Source organism: Equus caballus, chromosome 14 (genome assembly GCF_041296265.1).
Source record: "Equus caballus isolate H_3958 breed thoroughbred chromosome 14, TB-T2T, whole genome shotgun sequence".
NCBI classification, from domain to species: domain Eukaryota; kingdom Metazoa; phylum Chordata; class Mammalia; order Perissodactyla; family Equidae; genus Equus; species Equus caballus.
The window spans coordinates 24,754,950-24,777,336 of NC_091697.1; the positions used below are offsets into that span (position 1 = coordinate 24,754,950).

The following is a 22,387-nucleotide window of genomic DNA, read 5'->3' on the forward strand; positions in this document are numbered from 1 at the left end:
CCACGCCCCCTGAACTACGATCAGCACTTATCTCTCCTACCCGGGCTGCCTCGCCTCTGTAATCTGAGTCCAGCTTGCAACCACAAGGGCCGCCTCTATGTCTAATAATGGGGCACAGTGATTTTAAGGGGCACGGGGGTGAGGCAGGCAAGGGCAAGCCCACCGAAGTCTACACAAATCCAAAAGGTGCTGAGACCTCAACCTTCAACCAGGATGCCCCCTCTGCCAGTTATCTGGGAACTCGCCCCGTCCCGGCCAGGGAGTTTTCCATCACTACGGCTCTGTGCCCGCCCTCCTCCGACCCGCTTCCACCGGGAGCAAGCTGACGCCCGAGGAGGAGCCAGAAACTCGATTTTGTCCCTTTCCACTTCTCCTTTCTCACTTTTGCTCCTCCTTTCCTGCTCTCTCCCCCTTCTTCCCGTCCTCCCCTCTCCCTCCCGCTCGCCCCCTTTCCCTGCCTCTTCCCGGACCGGTCCCCCTCCGCCTCCTCTCCTCCGGCTCCCAGCTCCCATCCTCCGCCCCCCCGCGGCGCGCGGCCCCTCCCGCAGCCAATCAGCGTGCGGCCTCGCGGGGCCCCGCCCCCCGGCGCTTCCGGGCGGCCCGCCGAGCCCAGGCCGCGGGAGCGGAGGGCGGCGCCGCGGGCGGGGGCCGAGGGGCCTGGCTGACGGGCGGCGCCGCGCCGGGCTCGCGTGCGCGCGGGGCCGAGGGCTGTGAGGGGCGAGGCGCGCCGCGGCCCCCCGGAATGGGCCAGCCCCGGCCTGGCGGGGCCGAGCCGCAGGCGAGGGCGGCGCGCGGGCCGGGCCTGCCGCGCGGGCGGCCCGGGGGCTGAGGGAGAAGAGGGCGCGGAGGAAGGGGCCGAGCCAAGGCGGTGGGTGGAGCGGCGAGGGGGCGGAGGCTGGGCCGCGGCGGGCGAGCGGAGCGGCGCGCCCGTCCGGAGCTCGGCGGCGGCGGCGCCGGAGGAGGCTGGGGCGGCGGCGCGCCCGGACGAGCGGCCGGAGGTGGCGGACGCGGCGCCGGGGCCCCATGGGCGGGTGCGTGGGCGCCCAGCACGACTCCTCGGGCAGCCTCAACGAGAACTCGGAGGGCACCGGAGGTAGGTGAGCGCCAGGGGGCGGCCTCGGCCCCCCATTGTTCCCGGCCAGGCCCGGCCACCTGTCCCGGCGCCTCGGGCCCGCGGGCGGCGCGGCCGGGGCCCCGCGCCCCTTTGTCATCCCCCTGCCCACGTCGCCCCCGCGCTGCGCTCCGGCCGCCCCGCCGGCCGCGGGGTCTCCGCCCGCTTCCCTGGGCCCCGGGGGGCGTCGTCCGCGCGCCTGGATGTCGCCCTCGGCTTCCCGACCCCGCCGCCTCGGCTCGGGGAGGTCGGCCCCGGAGCCGCCTTCCTGGCCGGCGCGCTGGCCCTCCGGCGCGTTCAATTATTCAGGAGCAGGATGGCGGCGGGCCGGGGAGGGAGGGGGGGAGGGAGGGAGCCGGCCGCATCCCTCGGCCCGGCCCCGCCGCCCGCGCCCTTGCCCGCGCCGCGGAGTTGGCCGGGCTCGGCTTCCCCGAGTTTCAGGTGACAGCTGCGCGAGGTGGCTCCAGCTTGGCCATTTAAACCGGCAGGTTCCCGGAGCTCGGCCGACGGGGGAGGGCTCCGGGGGCGCGGGCGTCCGTTTCCCGAGCGCTGGGGAGCGGCCGCCGGGGGAGACGTGGCTCGGCCGCGGCGCGGGGTGCTGGGCCGGCCGCCGCCGGGTGGGCTCGCCGGATTCCTCGCCGTCGACGTAGAGGAAAGTGCGCGGGTCACAGTGCCAACGCGCGAGTCCGCCTTTCCCGGCGGGATCGCGACTTCAAAAGTTTCCTGACGCCGGACGCGCTTCTGCTTTGGGGTGAATCGTCTGCCCAGGAGAGGGATTTTGGTTCACTTGGTGTTGCAGTGCCGCAGGGTGATGAAATTCTCCTGCCTCGACTTAAGTGACCTTTTGCCGAGTCCATTCTGGAGCATGTTAGAGTTTTAGTTAAGAAACAGCTTCTGGGAATGGCGAGGATGACAGTGTTGGTCTTGTTCCATCCTTACGTTAGATGTCTCAAAATGTGGGGCGTATTTATAAGTTCCTAAATTCAGTTGTTCGGGGATGAAAGGGTTTACAACTTTTCCTTAATATCCTAACATTTAGACCAGTTGCTTGCCCTGTCACTTAAGCTCCATCTGTAAATCAGGTACTCCTAACTTTTGGCTGATCAATTTCCTGAATTACGTGATGGTTAGCCATGCCACTTGAATAAGATCTGTGGGCATCCTGTATGACTAAATCCTGGACATATAGTTCGGAGAGCTCACTGAAGTGTGTCTTGAAAAAATCGTCCATGAAAATACTACTTTACAGTGCATTTCAAGTCCTGGTATTACTTGGTGGCATGTTAATAAGATCCTTAGTGATAACAAAGCAGGAAGATAAAAAGGGCATGATTTAAAACAGCTTTGGGTTGGTGTCAAGTTGGGGGTCAAAATGATCCTTCCTGTAAAGGGGGTGATTGTTAATGGTCCCGAAGTGTATTAGTATGTACTTGTTATAGGTAGTATTCAGTTTTAATTAAATATTTTTTCACAGTCATTTAAGAATTCTGATAAACGTTTATCTCCTCTCAGTAATGAACTTGAACCAATTTCTTTAAGCCTTTTGGTAGTGTGGCTTGTGACCAGCCAGGAATTATTAGCATGGGCGTTTAAAAGCATGGAGTCTTAGCTTTTGGTTATTTTTTACCAGTGGTATCTAGTTAGATAGCTATGGTATCAGTTTCTTTGAGAACTGAGTTTTCTGGACCTGAGGCTGTGCCCAAGGTTTAGAAAAAAGGGACATCAACCACCAAACCTCTTTATTTGGCCCTGATGTAACTGGGGTGGAGGAAGGACCTGTGTGGGATAAAAGGATTATTTCTGGAATTTAATTATGGAAGTCTTTTTTCTCCATTACTGTCAGGATAGTTAGGAGTTAATTGTGGTTGAAAGGAATTTGCTCAGGTGAGTGTGTCAGGTTAACATGTTAAACAGTTCTTGCTTATTACAGGAGGTTTTTGTTGGGAAGGGAAAGACTATTTTTCCTGAGGGTGTTGGCACAGATCCTTTGCTTTTCAAACATACAATACGTGGTGGTTAGTAGTTTTAATCTGGACATACTGGGTTATGAAAAATTCTTTTATCAACATGGAGTAAAATACAGTCTTCTTGATGCTTCTCATGACGGGTTTAAGATTTTCATGACAGATTTAATTATATTCACAGTGTTGTGCAAACATCACCCTTTTAGAATGGCTTGACCCTTTCTGAATATCAGCCAGTCTTGGTAAAAAATGACTTCTGTTTTTTAACCTTTATAGGCCATTTGAGATAGTGTACTTTCCCTCTGGATCTAAGTTGCTTATGTATGCAAATAATTATGTATATATTGAGAGAAACTTCCTTACTGGGTGGATTACTTCTTTGAAGGAATTTGGGAAATTTTTGCGAAAGACTGTAGAATATGGAAATGACTGAATTCACGTTATAAGATTTGTGTTATCTCTTGTTTTTGGAATAGTTTGTAATATCTTCCTCTGGTGTACCTTGCCTAGACTTCAGTTTTTGAGTTTCAGCTACTTTGACCGTTTTTTAATGACTAATTTTAATCAAGATAGGTATATTATAGAAATTATACAAGATTATTTAACAGTTCTCTCCAAGCTTCCATGTTCCTAGGATTTCCACTTGTTTTGATGTTTTTAGACAGCATATTCTGTATGGTTCTCTGCTTTATGATGACATTGAGATGCTGTGGTTGGCACTTAGGACCTCTAGACAAGCTTAAACCCATGGCATTTGCTAAGAAATTAAATCTCTTACAATTTTTAAAAATAAGAAATATGTAGGAAAAAATAAAATGAAGTTAATTGAAGACAGCCAACTAGCTTCATATTTTGTTCACGTCTTTAATGTAGTGATATACAAAGTAGGTTCTCACTTTCTGGGTGTGTCATTTATTCTGTATGTTCAGTGATATCCCAAGAGGACTGACCCTGGTGGTCTCAGGTTTCCAGGTTTCCAGTAGCATAACTGAATGCTGGACATTCATTTCTTTATTTCAGAATGTCTTGAGAATATCGTGGCGTTCTTTTGGATATCCGTGTATAGCAGCCTTCCAGACATCTACTTGATGAGTAACAATGGTTTCTGAATAATAGCAGCTACCATTTGTCCAGTATTTATTATGTGACAGGTACTGTGCTAAGTGATTAGGTTCTCTCATTTAGTCTTAACAACTCTGGGAGGTGGATAATATCTCTTATACATGGATTGAAGCCAGGAGAAATTAAACAACTTACTTAACATGGCATGGCTTATAAATGGCAGAGTGGGAACTTGAACTCAGGGGTATAATAAAGAATGCTGGGGTTTTTTTTTCCTAGTTTCATTTTTTTAATTGTAGTAAAATACATGTAAAAGTTGCCTTTTTTTCTTCCCTTGGTAAGGAAGATTGGCTCTGAGCTAACATCTGTTGCCAATCTTCCTGTATTTTGTATGCGGGATGCTGCCACAAGCATGGCTTGATGAGTGATGTGTAGGTCTGTTCCCAGGATCCGAACCTGTGCACCCTGGGCTGCTGAAGTGGAGTGCACGAACTTAACCACTATGCCAGCCCCCAAAATTTACCATTTTTAAGTGTACAATTCAGTGGCATTAATTATATTCACAGTTGGCAGCCATTACCACTATATATTTCCAAAATTTTTCACCACTCCAAACAGAAACTGGATCCATTAAGCAATATCTCTGCTCCCCCCTCCTCCTAACCCCTGGTAACCTCTAATCTGTGTTTTGTTTCTGTAAATTTGCCTATTCTAGATATTTCATGTAAGTAGAATCAAACAATTTTTGTTTATGGTATATTTTCACTTAGAATAGTGTCTTCCACGTTCCTTCTTTTATAGCAAGTATCAGTACTTCATCCTTTTTATGACTGAATAATATTCCATTGTATGTATGTACCACATTTTGTCTGTTCATCTGTTGGTGGACGTTTGGGTTATTCCTACTTTTTGGCTATCGTGAATAATGCAGCTATGAACTACAAATAGCTGTTTGAGTCCCTGTTTTCAGTTCTTTGGGATATATCCCTAGGAGTGGAATTGCTAGGTCATGTGCTAATTCTTTGTTTACCTTTTTCAGGAACTACCAAACTTTCACACAGCAGCTGCACCATTTCACATTTCTACTAGCAATGTGCAAGGGTTCCAGTTTTTCCACATCCTCACCAACACTTATTTCCCATTTTTTACATTATACCCATTCTAGTGGGTGTAAAGAGGTGTTTCATTGTGGTTCCAGTTTGCATTTCCCTAATGACTAGTCATATTGAGCATCTTTTCATGTGCTTGTTGGACATTTGTGTATCTACTTTGGAGAAATGTTTATTTAAGTCCTTTGCCTACTTTTTACTTGTGTGGGGTTTTCTGTTGAGTTGTAGGAGTTCCTTATATAGTGTCTGTATTAAACCGTTATTGGATATGTGATTTGCAAATATTTTCTCCCATTCTGTAGGTTGTCTTTTCACTCTCTTGATGGTGTCCTTGGATGCACGAAAGTTTTTAACTTTAATGAAGTCCAATTTATCTGTTTTTCCTTTTGTTTCCTGTGCTTCTGGTTTCAGTTTTAAATATATATATTTAACTAATCCTTCACTGATGGAGAAAGAATAAATCTATAACCAATAATTCACAAGTCTTATAACTAACATTTGCTTTCTTAACTATGAATAGAAAGCTGTTTTAAGTTTATTCCCTCTGTCTAATCTGATGAAAAGGTTGATTAGCAATGAAATAGTTTTTAAAAAGTTGACAAAGGTAATCCATAAACCCACTTCAATTTCTTAATCAAGAGATGATTCTTGTATTTTCTGGGGAAGCATTTTACAATCAACAAGCATTGAGTACCCACAATATGCCCAATGTTGTATTGGTTGCTGTTGTTCCAAAAAAAAGGACTCATGATCCTATTTCTTGAGTATGTCAAAATCCTGTTTTAGAAAGCGTAACAGCATATGCACACATGAGACAACTATAAAACGCTATATAAACAGATAAAAATACCATAGGATGATCTGTGCAAGTGCCGAGGGAATAAAGGCAAACAGTGATCTCAGCTGCTCCAGGCTGTGGTCTCTCTACCAGTGGCATTGGCATCACCTGGGAGCATGTCAGAAATGCAGAATCTTGGGCCCCAGCACGGACCTCATGAATCAGAATCTGCATTTTAGCAAGATTCTCAGATGCTTCCTGTGCACATTAAAGTTTGAGAAGCACTGTTGAGGATTGCTTCTAGTGGGAAGAGACAAAATGAGGAACCCATTAGGGGAAAAAATGGCGTGAGTTGGTGATTTGTTGGATGTAGGGATAAAGAAAAGAAAAGAATCTTCTGTTTGTGAATGTGGGTGACCAGGACTGTTGAGGTGGCTTGGCAGGTTTGGGGGAATTAGAGCTATCTGGGGAGAGCCATTCACCTTTCAGTATGTTAAGGTTTAGTTGACAAAGAATTTTTAAGGTGAAACATCATTTAGGATGGTGCAGAAGTTTAGGTGTGGAACTTGGAGATGTTCAGGATTATGAATGTGGATTTTGAAGTCAGCTGGGAGAGGTTGACTGAAGGTGTAAAAGTGACTGACTGCTATAAGTAAAAAGAGGAAAGTACTAAGAATTGAGTCACGAAAACTTCACGGAAGGTGGAGAAATGAGAAATCACCTCTCCGGCATGTCTCAAGGCCTGACCCTAGTAGGTGCTTAGTATACCAAATTTTGTTGTCTTATTGGGAAACGTAAAAAACAGATCTGCCTGTTTTTTACTGATCTAATTGTATTTGAACAGACCATTTGTATAGTTTCAGAAAATAATTCGGTTTGTTAACTTTTCATTCTAGTGTGGTGTTTGCAGAAATTCTAACTGTAGGTTATTACTCATATCCTAACACAAGATAGACTGCTTGGGCATCCAACCCCAGAACATAGCAACAGCACTGCTGAGGTTGGGGTACTTAAGAACAAACGTTTTCTACAAGACGGTTACTTTCTTCACCAAGAACATCATGCTTCTCTCTTCCTTGTGTATGTTCAGTGTCCCATATGTTACTCTACATATCAGCTAACTCGGTTGTGTATTGAGTTTTCTTATGCTTCTGCTCTCAGGGCTGTGCCTATAATAAAAAATGAAGCACAATTGAGCATGAGGAGGACTGAAGATTTAGTCTCCTCCTCGTGTGACAGTGAAAGTACAAATCTTTCATATTTTCTGGGTTGGTGAGCTCTGGGGCTTTATGAGAGGGATGCATAAAATTTTATACCAATTGGAGAGAGACATACTGTGAAATAGGAGGCATTTACTTGATGTAAAGCAGAGGGTGGCTGATTTTACTAGGAGGCGTGGAGTTGTGGGGAAAGGACCAAAAGAAAAATAGGCAGCAAGTAGGTGTGGGTTGGAAGTAACAGTGGTACTCTGTGTGGGTAGGTCTGGTAAGTATGAGAATTAAATTTAGGTTGGGGAAGCTACAGTTGGAAAATACTGGGATATGGGGAAAGCTGAATCCTCTTTGGGAAGAGATTTAAGACTGGAGTTTACATTAGAAGTTGACATGGGTTGTTGTAGCCCCTACCTGATCAGCTACCTTCCACCAGGCTAGTCCCATTCTGTTTTCAATTTTCTGCTGAATAAAGGGTTGACGTTTTTTCCCAGTCAAGATTATCTTGGAATTTATGTTGGAAGGGCGTTTTTAAAGAAGTCTCACTGTGGATGTTAAATGGGCTGTTTTTTTCATCTCTGATTTTATTTAGCAATCAGTTGCTAGCGCTGTATACTATGGACAGAAGCTTTAAGCCGTTAGAAAAGACAGGAATCTTCATTCCTCTGATTTTTGATAACCGTAGTCTATAACACCACTCTTTCTTCTGGAGAAATTTTAATCCATGGGTTTTATTTTTGAATCTACCTGGTTTTGTTACTGTACAGGCAAAGCTTTGGCAGCACCTTGCTTGCAGTACTGTACCCAGGTAAGTCTTCTAATGAGAATGATTACTGAGTGTTAATCACTAGTAATAAGGAAGCTTTGCCTTTATGCTAATAAATTAGTTCTCTCTCTTGTGGCTTTTGTCGAAAACACATTCTTCTCTTGTTGCAAGAAAGCATTAGGTTGATTTGGGTAAGCAGCGTGATCATATTAATTGGGCATGCTGATCAATTTGCTGATTTAGTGATTCTCTCATTTTTCCTTACTGCAGACCACCTGAATGGTTTATCTTCATTTGGTGGACCACTGCATCTGCTTCTTCCCGCCGCCCCTCACCGTCCCTACCCAGCTTTCTGCTTCTGCTTAGCGGGCAGTACTAGGCCACCAGCAAGCTCCTCATGATTCACTGGTAGTTCAAGGACCATAGGTTGAGACTTGACTAACGTATGTACTTAAAGATGCATGTGTGTTGGCCAAGAACAATCAGCATGTGTCTTGCATCAGCTACTTTGTTTTTCAGTCAGCAAGAATCAAGTTTGTTTTCTCATATATTCCATATATTGAGCCAAGAGGTTAAATATTGCTGAGTATACACTGGGTGTTGTAATGCCATATTTTTGCATGTTTGAAATAAAACTTTTGGAAGTTTCCATTATAGCTCTGTTTTCAGAAATGAAACTTCTGTTGAAGTTAGATTTCTGAGAAAAAAGAAATATTTACACGTGGAAGTTATTTTAAATGAATTTTACTTGAGCGTGAGGTCTTAATGATATACATTTGCTCAATACTTGACTAGAAATGGATTAGTGACTTTTGGGCTTTTCTGATTAAGTTCTTATCCTCACAGGAAACCCTTCAGATAACTTTTTGCATGTATTTGGCTTGTTAGGTATAAGCAAGGTCAGACTGCTTCTTTGCATCAGTTCAGATAGTTTCCATGCTTGTAGGCTATGTGACAAGAGTATCAAAGGGGCAGAGTAATAAATGGTCCAGGTCATTTAGTTATGAATCTGCTTTGTGATAAATTAATCACTCTCGACTCAGGGCACTTGATTTTTTAGGTGAGTTAAGATGCTTCTTCCTGAAAATTTGAAAAATAGCCAGTTTCCATTATTTCTAACTCCCAGCACTTGAAGCTAACTGTAAATAGGGATATAAATAAGGCGTGCTCTGTGATATCAGGTAGCTATGATCTAATGGAGGAATCCTACAGTTAAATAATTAGGAAAAGTTTTAAAAGTCTCCATAGCAATGAAAAAAGTATTAGAGAAGTTTAAGGAGTAGTGGGGAGCAGAGTCAGGGCTTCACTGAAGATGCAGTGTAAGAAGTTGGTCTTGAAAGGGAGTCGATGAAGAAGGCAGAAGGGCTTTCTGTATGCGGAGGAAATTACTTGTGTAGAAATAGGAAAAAACATGGCACTTTTGGGAATTGGCAAGAAGCCTGTGGAGGAGATAAGGTGAAATGTGAAGTTACTACCTGTTGTCAGATTTTGGAAGGCATGATTGCTATCATCAGTAGACCAAAATGTGAGACAGTATTATAGGCAAGGCTAGTTAAGTGGTTTGAAACATTTTTTTGTTTGTTTTTTTGTGCATCTAACAATTAAACTAATTCCCATTTAATGCTGCATTCTGAGGTTATTTTATACAAAATTCTCATGTACTAGGTTGTTATAGTCTTAAATAGATTTTTTTCTTCTTTTGTAATTTTAATGGTATTGTCACATACTAAGCATAAGAACCGTGTTTAACTTTTTTACATGCACATGTATGTGTTTGTCTCAGATCAGTCTTTATTCTTGGGTCCCAGTTTTCTGGCATATGGAAAGAGTTTGGGCTAAGATTCTGCAGACTTGTCTGAAGTTTCATTTCAATTGAGAAAAGGCCTTCCTTAGCTGTGGTACTTTGGCTCAGTTTCTTCCATTGTTGAAGAAGGAGAATGGATTAGATCATCTTTATCAAGATTATATCTAATTCTTTTTTTAAACATTTTTAATGACAGTTTTCAATACTTGAATACCCATCACCTAGTGTGTGTCATACACACACACACAGGTTTGTTTAACTGTTTGAAAGTGAGTACGGACATCATGACACTTCAACATGCGTCTTTTAAAAAAAAGTCATCCTCCTACATAACAACGATACCGTTATCACTCCTAAGAAGATTAACTATTATTCCCTAAGGTCTAGTCCATAATTAGAATCCTCCAATTGTCCTAAAAATGTCTTTTATAGTTTTTTTTCCTCAAAATAGGATCTAGTTAGCATTAGAGTTACATTTGTCACCTAATCTTTTTAAGTCTAGGACAACCGCTCCCCCTTTCTTCCCTTTGACATTGACTTTTTGAAGAGCTTATAGAATATACCACATTCTGGATTTGTATGATTGTTTCCTTGTGGTGTCGTTTAGTATATTCCTCTAGCCTCTGTATTTTCTGATCTAATTCTAACAGAATATGATTCTTCTGCTATTTCCTATGCTATAGTGGATCCAAAATCCAAACTTTTCCCAGTTCTTTTCTGCTAGTTTCCAACATTGGAATGATCTTTCATTACTGAGTAAGTCTGAGCCTTTTTTCGTTTTCCCACCCAGAATAATCCTGCAGTCCTCTGAGCTTCCGTAGTGCTGTTCTTACAGTACTTACTCCCCTTCTTCTGTTTTTTTCCCTTTCTTGAGGAATAATTGACAAGTATAATTGTATATATTTAAAAGATACAGCATCATGATTTGATATACATATACATGGTGGAACTCTTAACAAAATCAAGATAATGCATCCGTCACCTCACATAGTGAACTTTTTCTGAGTGTGTGGTGAGAGTGGTGAAGGTTTGCTCTCAGCATCTTTCAAGTGTATGATACTGTATTATGAACTGTGGTCATCGCGCTGTACATGACGTCCTCAGAACTGAGGCTCCTTCGGAGTGAAAGTTAGTACCTTTGATTTACATCCCCTCTTCCTATTTTTACACAGATCTTCTATCATGGTGGTTTTGTGCGTCCCTTCTCTTCTCGGAATGGAAACGGCATTGTGACGGGGACAGAGACTTCAGTTCTGTCGTAATGCTTTAGGCTCGATTAACAATCGTGTGAAACACATCTTTGACTTTATAATGGCATTAGGGAGAAAGGAATATTCCCCTAATAGAAGCCTTCCTTAATTCTAGAAGAGGAACTTTGTTAAATAGGACCAGGTAGTGGAATGAAAAGATCTGGGAGTTAGAACCCGAGAGTTCTAGTGCTACCTGTCTCTGTCTCTATGGCCTTAAATAAGTCACTTGATTTCTGGGGTCTTAGTTTTTTCTCATCTATGAAATGAGCGTGTTGGATGAAATCAGTAGACAGAAACTTTTTTGCAGTTGAGACTTCTTTTTTAGGTGTATCTTACCCTGAACACTAACATACCAGCCTCAGCATTTGGTTTCCTTTTGTTTTGATTGTACAGTCACTAAAAAATAAATGATTTAGAGTCTCATGAAGTTCTGTAGGAGACTTTTTAAAAGTTTGAGTCACTGACACTATCTGCTGTACTCTAAACTTAAGGTAAACGCTAACATTATGTCGTGATGGCTTATGTGATATTTTCACTAAGCACTGTTCACTACTTTTTGTGATGAGAGCATATCCTGAACAGATGCGTCTGAGCTTGCTGTGACATTGAGTGGAGCCCCGACCTCCATGTGCTGTGTTAGTGTTCACTGTACAGTGTTACACGAGTGGACAGGTGTGTGCTCTGTTAACAGAGGGCACCGTGCAGTGCTGTGGTTTTTCCCGGTCAGTGACACATTTACAAGAAGTTCCCTAAGTGTCATGTATGCATAGAGCTGGCAAGAGAAGCTTCATTTCAGTGTCTATTTGATTGCTTTGACCCAGCAGCATAAGCTAACATGTTTCATGATGGTCTTTATGTTTGAAATTTGAAAGGGTGGTACATTTTATTAAAAATAAAAATAAAATAGCAAAAATATATTTTACAATATAATTTGAATTATGTTGGTGGGACTCTGAAGCACGTTTGTTTTGTTGAGTTCTTTGGAACTGGTTTTAAAAATCATATGTCTATCCTAGAAAAAAATCTTTTTTTATAGTGATTTATTTATTTTAATTTTTATGTGTGTGTGTGTGTGTGTGTGTGTGAGGAAGCTTGGCCCTGAGCTAACATGTGTTGCCCATCTTCCTCTTTTTGCTTGAGGAAGGTGGCCCCTGAGCTAACATCTGTGTCAGTCTTCCTCTGTTTTGTATATGGGGCACCACCACAGCATGGCTTGATGAGCGTGTGTAGGTGTACACCCGGGATCCAAACCTGCGAACCGTAGGCTGCCAAAGCTGGGCATGCAAACTTAACCACTGTGCCACCGGGCTGGCCCCTAGGAAAAATCTTTACCTAGCACACATAATTTCAATCAGTTTTTCTCTACTCTCAGGATAGGTGTATTGTTTAGGACATTGTATTAGATATTTGGAATTTCACAGAATTACTGAAAGAATAGTACTATATTAATTGAGAAGGTTACACAATTTAGAGAAATCAAATGCTACTGAAGTGAATTTTAATGCTAAGAAAACTTTAAGAGCAAACAAAGGAAAGATAAAACATTGCGAATAGTGAAGGTGGTGCTATGTGGCTATACCACTAACTGCAGTCTGGTTACAGAATTTTGTTTACTCCTCCCCACAGACCCCCCAAGTTGATTTACTTTTGCTGGGAATTAAAAGGGATGGGGAGCAAGCCCTCAGGTGGTCTTTCTCTTCCAGAACAACTTTTGGCTTCATAATGCACTCCGTAAGTGAAGGTGTTTTATTATTTAAGATGTGAACCTTACCTCTCAGCCCATTTGAAGCTGGAAATGCATCTTGGCACTGTTCGGCCTGTTCTCCCTACCTCTGACATGGCTTCGCTTTTCTCCTTTCTCCTTGGGTTAATGTTCATGCCAACTGTTTGCCTACAACTGGGGCAAACTTATGTTCTCCCTTTGGAAGTTCAGCCAGGAAGTGCTTTGTGGAAAATGGGTGAGATCTTGAGTTTGAAAGGTTTGACTGTGGCGTATGATGGAGGAACCAGAATCAGATGAGGTGCTAAGGAGGCCCTGGCAGGGGAGCTTTGCTGTCTGCCGTGTTTGTTAAAGTCTCACTGCTGCTTGTGAAGAATGGCCTAGACCGAGATGGAATGTAGAAGGGAGCTCAGGGGAAGATCTTTGCATCTGGTGAATAAGGCTCAGCTTCTTCCCAGTTCAGGGCCTTGGCTCTATTCCTTTCATTTGGAATGTAAATATTTGTATGTGGTGCTTTTTATTACAGTTCTTAAAAATAGCATGTTTTATTTGTTTAAATTGCTTTTTTAAAAATTTTAATTGAAATTATTCGTTTACTTATTTATTTCCTGTCTTTCCTCACAATATTGTAAGCTCTGTGAGGTCAGGGACCTTGTCTGATTTCCTCTGTACTTTATTCCTAGTATCTAGTGTAGTTCCTGATATATGCATTAAATAGTTTATAATTGAATACAGAAGTGAAATAATAATTATGACTATTTTATCACTTGGAGAATGAAAAGTTTACTACTTGGTTTTAATTATTTCCTTTGGTTTTGGGTGAAATTATTTTATTACTAGTTCCTTAGTTGCACAAAAGCCTGTTATCTTTAGAGACTTTCCTCATGATAGTTAACTCTGGGTTAGAGTCTTATGTGCCCATCTGATGAGGGCAGGCAGTGATCTGGTTTGCTGGTTACAGTCTCTCTCATTTTGTGTTTATTGGTGTATTATTTTATTCTGTAGTCCTTTGCAAACCTAGTGGTGATTTGAATTTCTTTGTATTTGGAAAGAGATTCATTCTATTTGTAGCCCACCCAGCCCGGTGGAAGTGTATTAGACTGCCCTTCAGCTGATCTGGGCTTACGTTGAATGCAGCGGAAATCTAGGCAGCATGAGAAGCTTATAAAGTACTAACAGGGAGTAATGAAAACACTCTTGAAGAATTTAGGGTCTTTTTTTTTGGTAAACAGACATTTTGGGCGATGTTAGAGGAGGGTAAAGTCTGGGGACAAGTTGTAGGATGGAACTGAACTTTGAAGTACTTTACTAAAGACTAATTTCACTTTGAGGGTTAGAACTGCCTGCATTTTCTAAGCCACCTTCCTCCATATAAAAACTAGAAAGAGCATTGTGTTTTGGGGGAAATTTATTATTTAATTATGCAAATATAACTATAACTTATGGATAACTTTGTAACACCTGCTTTATATTATGAGATATTTAATAATGCAAATATATTTAACACTTTTTCTCCTATTTTTACTAGTTAAAATCTCCCTTCCTGACTTATTTGCACAACATATGTTGAGTATACCTGTGTGGCATAGGTAAATATCTCAACAGGGCCTCGCACAGTGACTTACAAGTAATAGGTAGCTAATAAATACTTGTTGAATGAGTGGATCTTATTGAAGCCAATGAAGTAATGGCTTTTCAGTTGTTTAAGGTTCACAAACATAGTTAACAAATATGTGAGAACCATAATTGTGATATGTTCTTTGTTGTAATTTTTGTTTTTTAAAAAATCTTCAGGGGCTGGCCCCATGGCTGAATGGTTAAGTTTTTGTGCTCCGCTTTGGTGGTCCAGGGTTTCACCGGTTCGGATCCTGGGCGTGGACATGGCACCGCTCTCTAGGCCATGCTGAGGCGGCGTTCCACAGAGGCACTCACAACTAGAATATACAACTATGTACTGGGGGGCTTTGGGGCTTTGGGGAGAACAAGAAGAAGAAAAAAAGATTAGCAACAGTTGTGAGCTCAGGTGCCAGTCTTTAAAAAAAAAAAAAGTCTTCACATTTTCTTGATTCTTACAAGAACCCTTTGACTTTAAGGAAGCGTGACATTAATGTTGCCATTTTACAGGGGAGGAAACTGAGGCACAGAGAAGTTTTGATTTGAATGAGGAATACAAAGAGTAGCCCAAACTGTAAGCTCTGTCTTCTGTTTTCTGATTCAGTACTCTTCACAGATGGTGAGGGTTTTTAGTTGACTTTTCTTTCCTTGCAGCAGAAATGTGTGTGTTTTCCTTCATGGCAGTAAACACAGTTAAGTAGAAGTTAATGGAATGTGATTCTTAAGGACTCTTGTATTCGGGCGCCAAAATGGAGATGGCGGCAGTAAAAAATGAGGTGGGTAATTATCTTTGATCTTGGTCAACAAATTATATTGCATTTCACAAGATAGAAATTTTTAACTAAGACCTTAATTATCTAACTGGGTCAAATGGAAAAAAGTGATAATCTTGCTCATCTTCTTTATGCCCCTTTACTTGGTTCTTCTTTTTCATTGTTACTCCTGCCACCTATCTCAGACTGAATGTTTTTTAGCTTAAAACTCAGTTTAGTCAAAGTTGTCTTGAATTTAGCATTTGAACTGTGTGGGATAACAGGTTTCCTTGAGGTGCGTAAAGTGCAAGAAGAGAAGACTTGGTCTAATCTGGAGAAAGCTTAATAAAGTTTTCTAGGCTTGTGCTTGTAAATCACCCTTATAGAGTATTAGAAAATCTGTCTGCCTCATGTCATAAAGTGGTGATTGCCCCAAGGGGTGAGTTGAAGGAGGTTGTGTGAAAGTTCTCTCTGATTGGTATATCCAGCAGTCAAAGGATGAGGATTGGAACCCAGAAGTGAATGAGTGTGTGTACTTAAAATATCAGCAGATGGACATTTGGACCCACCTCCTGCTTTTAGAGCTGATAAAAGGAGCAGAGACCATCCGTCTCCTGGAGAGTGTCCCTCAGAAGTGGGGTAGGGGAGAGACCTATGGTGGTCCCATAATACAGTTTCATTATCATAACTTGTGCTTTTTCTGGTGGTCACCAATAAATTTCTGCCTTGGGCCAGTTACCTTGGAAATAATAATTTTAATTTGATGGTGATTAAAAGGCATTTGGGTCTTTGATCATTGTTGTGTTGCCAAAAGTTAACACACAGGGCCTGTTGAACAAGCCCTTCTGTGAATTTGGTTTTCGCTGCTCTGGGTTTGTGATGGTTGCTTCAAGTCACAGATACTTCTCTCTTCCTAAATGACCCAGTAGATTATATGCCTTTTAAATCCTCATGATTTCGAAGTGAAAAATTAAGTGCCACTACATAGAACAAGTAGGACATAATGACAAGGACCTTGAGAAACAATAAAATGATACCAGTACTTCTGGAATGAGCACTGAATAAGAAACTTAAGCCATAATAAGAGCTTTGAGAATGGGGAGCATTGCTTATCTGTTATTGAATGAAATGTAATACTCTTGGAAACAAGAAAGAGACTGTCTTTTTGTATTGATTAATCATGGGGTAGAAAACAGGGTCTTGTGTGTGTTTGTACTTTTGTTTTCTGTGTACCAACACTAAATGTGCTAACTAGAAATTACAATATAACTGTGTAGGGAGAGCAAATGACTGAAAAAAAAACCTTTTTTTTCTCTAACAGATAATCCTTAAGCATTTTAAGAAGAGATTAATAAATAGGGACAATACTAAAGGTAGGCTTTTCAGTTGGGACAAGGATAAATACTAAAAATCTTATATGTAGGAAGTTTCACCATTTATCAGAGAGGGAGGAAAAAGTTTTCAAATGAAACCTTGAGGGAGATTAAAGAAAATTAAGACGTAGAATAAAATTCAATTTCCATTGAGAAATAGTTCTGATTTAATAAAAGGGAGTATAAAACACATTGGCAAGTTATTTTTATAGTGAAATCTTGGAGGAAAATGCTATACAATTTTAATGAATAGGAAAGTATTGATTAATGTTATCTTTGCATTTACTCCTGATAGAATCTAAAAGCTACTTATAACATTGCTAAACTAAATCAATACCTGGTTAGAAGTTCAGACTGGAGTGTTTATAAAATCACTTCTGCCTTCTAGGTAAGAAAAGAGAATAATTAACGCTTTTGATTCCTATACAAACACACACTCATATATATGTTCATTATATATACTGTATATATACACCATACACACTATATATACACACGACATATATATACACATATACAGTATACACACTATATGTATATTCATTATTATATATAATCTCTGTTTTATATGAGAACTTGTTTAGGACTAATCCACTATGTTGTCATTTTTAAAGCTTTTTAAAAACTTTTTGTGAAAAAATTAAAAAAAATTAAAAAGCATATTTAAGAAAAAGTAAATTACATTTATCCTACCAGCTAACATAAACGTTTTGGTGTATGGGCTGGCCCAGTGCTGTACTGGTTAAGTCTGCACGCTCTGCTTTGACGGCCTGGGGTTTGCAGGTTTGGATCTGGGTGTGGACCTACACACCATTTGTCAAGCCATGCTGTGGCAGTGTCCCACATACAGAATAGAGGACAATTGGCACAGATGTTTGCTCAGGGACAATCTTCCTCACCAAAAGGAAAAAAAAATGTGGTGTACATCCTTTCGGACTCAGGATGTATAGCTGTGTGTATAACAGGGAGTAAGAGCAAAAATCAGTTCGTATGTTCAGAGAAATATGTAGTGCTTGAGGGTCATTGTAGCTACAGCTCCTAGAGCAGTTATGGCTTGTAGAATTTGACTTTACTGATATTCTAACTTTGGGATGTACAGGCATACCTCATTTTCTTGTGCTTTGCAGATATTGTATTTTTTACAAATTGAAGGTTTATGGCAACCCTGCATTAAACAAATCTATCAGGGCCATTTTTTTTTTTTTAAAGACTTTATTTTTTTTTAAAGATTTTTTTTAATTTTTTTTCCTTTTTCTCCCCAAAGCCCCCTGGTACACAGTTGTATGTTCTTCGTTGTGGGTCCTTCTGGTTGTGGCATGTGGGATGCTGCCTCAGCGTGGTGTGATGAGCAGTGCCGTGTCCGCACCCAGGATTCGAACCAACGAGACACTGGGCCGCGTGCAGCGGAGCGCGGGAACTTAACCACTCGGTCACGGGGCCAGCTCCCTATCAGGGCCATTTGTACAATGACATTCGCTCATTTCATGTCTGTGTGTCACATTTTTGTACTTCCTGCAATATTTCAAGCTTTTCAGTTATATTTGTTTTGCTAATCTGTGATCAGTGGTCTTTGATGTTGCTGTTGAAATAGTTTTGGGGCACCACAAACTGCGCTCACCTAAGTCGGTGAACTTAATAAATGTCGTGTCTGTTCTGACTGCTTCACCGACCAGCTGCTCCCCCATCTCTCTCCCTCTCCTCGGGCCTCCCTATTCTCTGAGACAAACAATATTGAAATTATGGCAATTAATAACCGTACAGTGGCCTCTGAGTGTTCAAGTGAAAGGAAGCGTCACACGTCTCTCACTTTAAATCAAAAACTGGAAATGATTAAGCTTAGTGAGGAAGGCATGTGGAAAGCTGAGATCAGCTGAAAGCTAAGCCTCTTGCACCAAACAGCCAAGTTTGAAGGCAACGGAAAAGTTCTTGAAGGAAATTAAAAGTGCTACTCCACTGAACACACGAATGATAAGTGAAACAGCCTTGTTGCTGATATGGAGAAAGTTGTAGTGGCCTGGATAGAAGATCAAACCAGCCACAGCATTTCCTTATGCCAAAGCCTAATCCAGAGCAAGGCCCTAACTTTTCCTCTTCAATGCTCTGAAGGCTCTGAGGTGAGGAAGCTGCAGAAGAAGAGTTTGAAGCTAGCAGAGGTTGGTTCATGAGGTTTAAGGAAAGAAGCTGTCTCAAAAGTGCCAGGTGAAGCAGCAAGTTATCAGAAGATCTAGTTAAGATAATTAATGAAGGTGGCTACACTAAACAACAGATTATCAGTGTGGACAAAACAGCCTTATTGGAAGAAGATGCCATCTAGGACTTGCATAGCTAGAGAGGAGAAGTCGGTGAGGACAGGCTGACTCTCTTGTTTGGGGCTAATAGCAGCTGGTGACTTTAAGTTGAAGCCAGTGCTCATTTACCACTCTAAAAGTTCTAGGGCCCTTAAGAATTATGCTACATCTACTCTGTCTGTGCTCTGCAAATGGAACAGGGAAGCCTGGATGACAGCACATCTGTTTACAACATAGTTTACTGAATACTTTAAGCCCACTGTTGAGACCTACTGCTCAGGAAAAAAGGTTCCTTTCAAAATACTACTGCTCATTGGCAGTGCACCTGGTCACCCAAGAGCTCTGATGGAGATGTACAACAAGATTAATGTTGTTGTCGTGGCTGCTAACACAGTCTCCATTCTGTAGCCCATGGATCAAGAAGTAATTTCAACTTTTAAGTCTTATTATTTAAGAAATACATTTTTGTAAGGCTAAAGCTGCCATAGATAGTGATTCCTCTGATGGCTCTGGGCAGGGTAAATTAAAAACCTTCTGGAAAGGATTCACCATTATAGATGCCACTAAGAACATTTGTGATTCTTGGGAAGAGATCAAAATATCAACATTAACAGGAGTTTAAAAGAAAGTGATTCCAACCCTCAGGGATAAGTTTTCAGGGTTCAGGACTTCAGTGGAGGAAGTCGCTGCAGATGTGGTGGAAATAGCAAGGGAGCTAGAATTAGAAGCAGAGCCTGAAGACGTGACCGAATTGCTGCAGCCTCATGATAAAACCTTAATGAATGATGAGCTGCTGCTTATGGGTGAGCATGTAGGAAATGGTTTCTTGAGATGGAATCTGCTCCTGGTGAAGACGCTGTGAAGATAGTTGAAATGACAACAAAGGATTTAGAATATGACATAGACTTAGTTGATAAAGCAGCAGCAGGGTTTGAGAGGATTGACTCCAATTCTGAAGGAAGTTCTGCTGTGGCTAAAATGCCATCAGACAGCATCGCACGCTGCAGAGAAATCGTTCATGAAAGGAAGAGTCAGTCGATGTGGCAAACTTCATTGTTGTGTTATTTTAAGAAATTGCCACAGCCACCCAGCCTTCAGCAGCCACCGTCCTGTCCTGATCAGTCAGCAGCCATCAGCACGGAGGCGAGACCCTCCAACAAGATTACAACTCGCTGAAGGCTCAGGTGATCGTTAGCGCTTTGCAGCCAGCAGTAAAGCATTTTAAAATTAAGGTATGCAGATTGTTTTCTTAGACATAGTGCTATTGCAAACTTAGTAGGCTATACTATAGTGTAAACATAGCTTTTATATGCACTGAGAAACCAGAAAATTTGTATGACTCAGTATTTATTGCACTATTTGCTTTATTGCAGTGGTCTGGAACTAAGACCTGCAATATTTCTGAGATACGCCGGTAATGACAATGTTCTTGTTAGCTTTTCATTTTGAGAGGGCTTGTCAGTATATTTTCTGAAATTGACCTGGCTGTTTGTTTTAAAAGTTAGGAATTAGTAGAGGCACCACAATCATGTGGGAGATGCACATCTCAGGACTTAATCTGAGGAAATGCAGTGTAAACTAGAGCAGAGGGAATACCCTGCCATGATTGGGCAAGTTTCCCAATGCCTTTATGTGGGCACTTTGCAAGAGTACAGTATTTCTGACTATTATTGACAGTACTTCCTTCTAAACAGTGCAGTTTAAATGAGCTAAAAATAAAACTTGGAATTTTGTAATGGTGATAGCTGTAGAAGCAGTTTAAAAGAGTTAAATGACATCCAGGATCTCTCTCTCTCTTTTCCCATGAATCTAACCCAAGGCAATACAGTTTCTGGTAGTTTTCCTGTTACTTTGATTGTTCGCATCAAATATCACTTCCTTTATAACTTGGTAGAAGGCTAGAGAATTTGATGTTTGAGTCCCAGTTCTGCTTTATGTATTTTGTGACAAAATCTTGAACAAGTCAAAATATCATTGTTTTGTGGTTCTTTTGAGCCCTCTCTTTGATTCTTATCTGTTCTTAAAATCAAGAGGGCTTTAACTGTACTTAGAAACCCATTCAAGGAGAAGGACTTGGCAAATGAGCACAATTTCAAGTAAAGTGTGTTTATCCATATTTTTGCCAGACACTTAGCAAACATTAGAATTTTCAAGGGAGGAAAACTTCAGATTGGAAAGGGAGACCACCTTCAATAAAGAATCTTACGGACTGCTAGTGTCTCTCCTAGGAAACACATGGTACTTCCCTTGGCAGTGGGCTTGGGACAGGCACCAGCGTGCTTTGGGTGATTGGTGTATGCTGTCTGGGAAACAGCGTGTTGTTTGGACACTGAAGATCACTGCCAACTTGGTAGGCCATCGTAAGCACTGGTTCACACCTTGGAAACCACGTGGAGCCCCAAGACCTTACAGATGGACTAATCCTGTAGTTTCAGTTTGGGAGGGTGGGTGAAAGTCTGGGGCCGTGTTGAACATTTGTTCTAGTAATTCTTAAAGCCGTGCAGCAGTATGGTCCTAGTGGCTAAGAGTTGAACCTTGGAGTCAGTCCTTGTGGGTTTGAGTCCCAGCTGTACCGTTTAGCTATATGATCTTTGAGAGATTTTTATTCATTTAATAACATTTGTGTTGTTTTTTATGTGCCAGGCACTGTTCTAATTGTGTGACAAATATTACCTCATAAATCTTCGTAACACTCCTATGAAATAGATATTATTATTGTCATCTCCTTCATCCTCCTCCCCACCTAGGTACTTTACCTTTTGAAGTTTGTTTCCTCATTTTCAGATGGAGATTACACTAGAGTTGAGAGGATTCAGTGGGACAGTACATAGCTGGCACCCTGCACAGTGGCTGGACCATAGTAAGCATTCTCTGTTGACTATTGTTATTTTTTCTGAGAAAAGCAACATTTTGTGGCAAACTGCTACCTTCTTTACTCATGATGTAACAGTCAGAGTGGTAGGGATCATTCCCTGTAGGGTCTTCTAAACTCTTACAGGAACATTCCTGAAGAATTTTGAGTTGATCAAGGAAAGTCTCGCAGGGTCTAATTGTGTCCAGACACAATCAGCACCCTTATGGTGTTCTGGGTCTTTGGGGCCAGGTGAGATCTAGATTAATATCATAGTTGTCTTCCAAACACAGATCTGTATCCAAGGGATTATCAAAGGGTCACAGGTCATTTTTTTTTATTATTATTTTAAAATTAAATTAAATTAAATTTTCTTCCTTCTGCTCCCTGAAACCGCCCAGTACATAGTTGACATAGTTGTGTATTCTAGTTGTGGTCCTTTTGGTTGTGCTCTGTGGGATGCCGCCTCAGCATGGCCTGATGAGCAGTGCTAGGTCCGTGCCTAGGATCTGAACTGGCGAAACCCTGGGCCGCTGAAGCAGAGTGCACGAACTTAACCACTCGGCCACAGGGCCGGCCCTAGGTCGTCTTTATTTTTTTAACTTTATTTTAAAATAATGTCAGACTTACAGAAAAGTTGCAAAAACAAATACAAAGCAGTTCTGCATACCTTTCATCCAGGTTTCCCCCAAATGTTAACATTTTATTACATGTACTTTATCATTCTCTTTTAT

At 41.7% G+C, this 22,387-nt stretch overlaps 1 protein-coding gene across 1 annotated transcript in view; it reads left to right on the forward strand.

The window, feature by feature from the left end:
- The first annotated feature begins 748 nt into the window (after positions 1 to 748).
- Positions 749 to 22,387, forward strand: part of UBTD2 (ubiquitin domain containing 2) — a 56,922-nt gene continuing 35,283 nt past the window's right edge. The window contains exon 1 of the mRNA XM_023617240.2: positions 749 to 1,093. Within this exon, the coding sequence (XP_023473008.1) occupies positions 1,024 to 1,093 (70 nt within the window). The 5' untranslated portion in view covers positions 749 to 1,023. The remainder of the gene's footprint in view (positions 1,094 to 22,387) is intronic.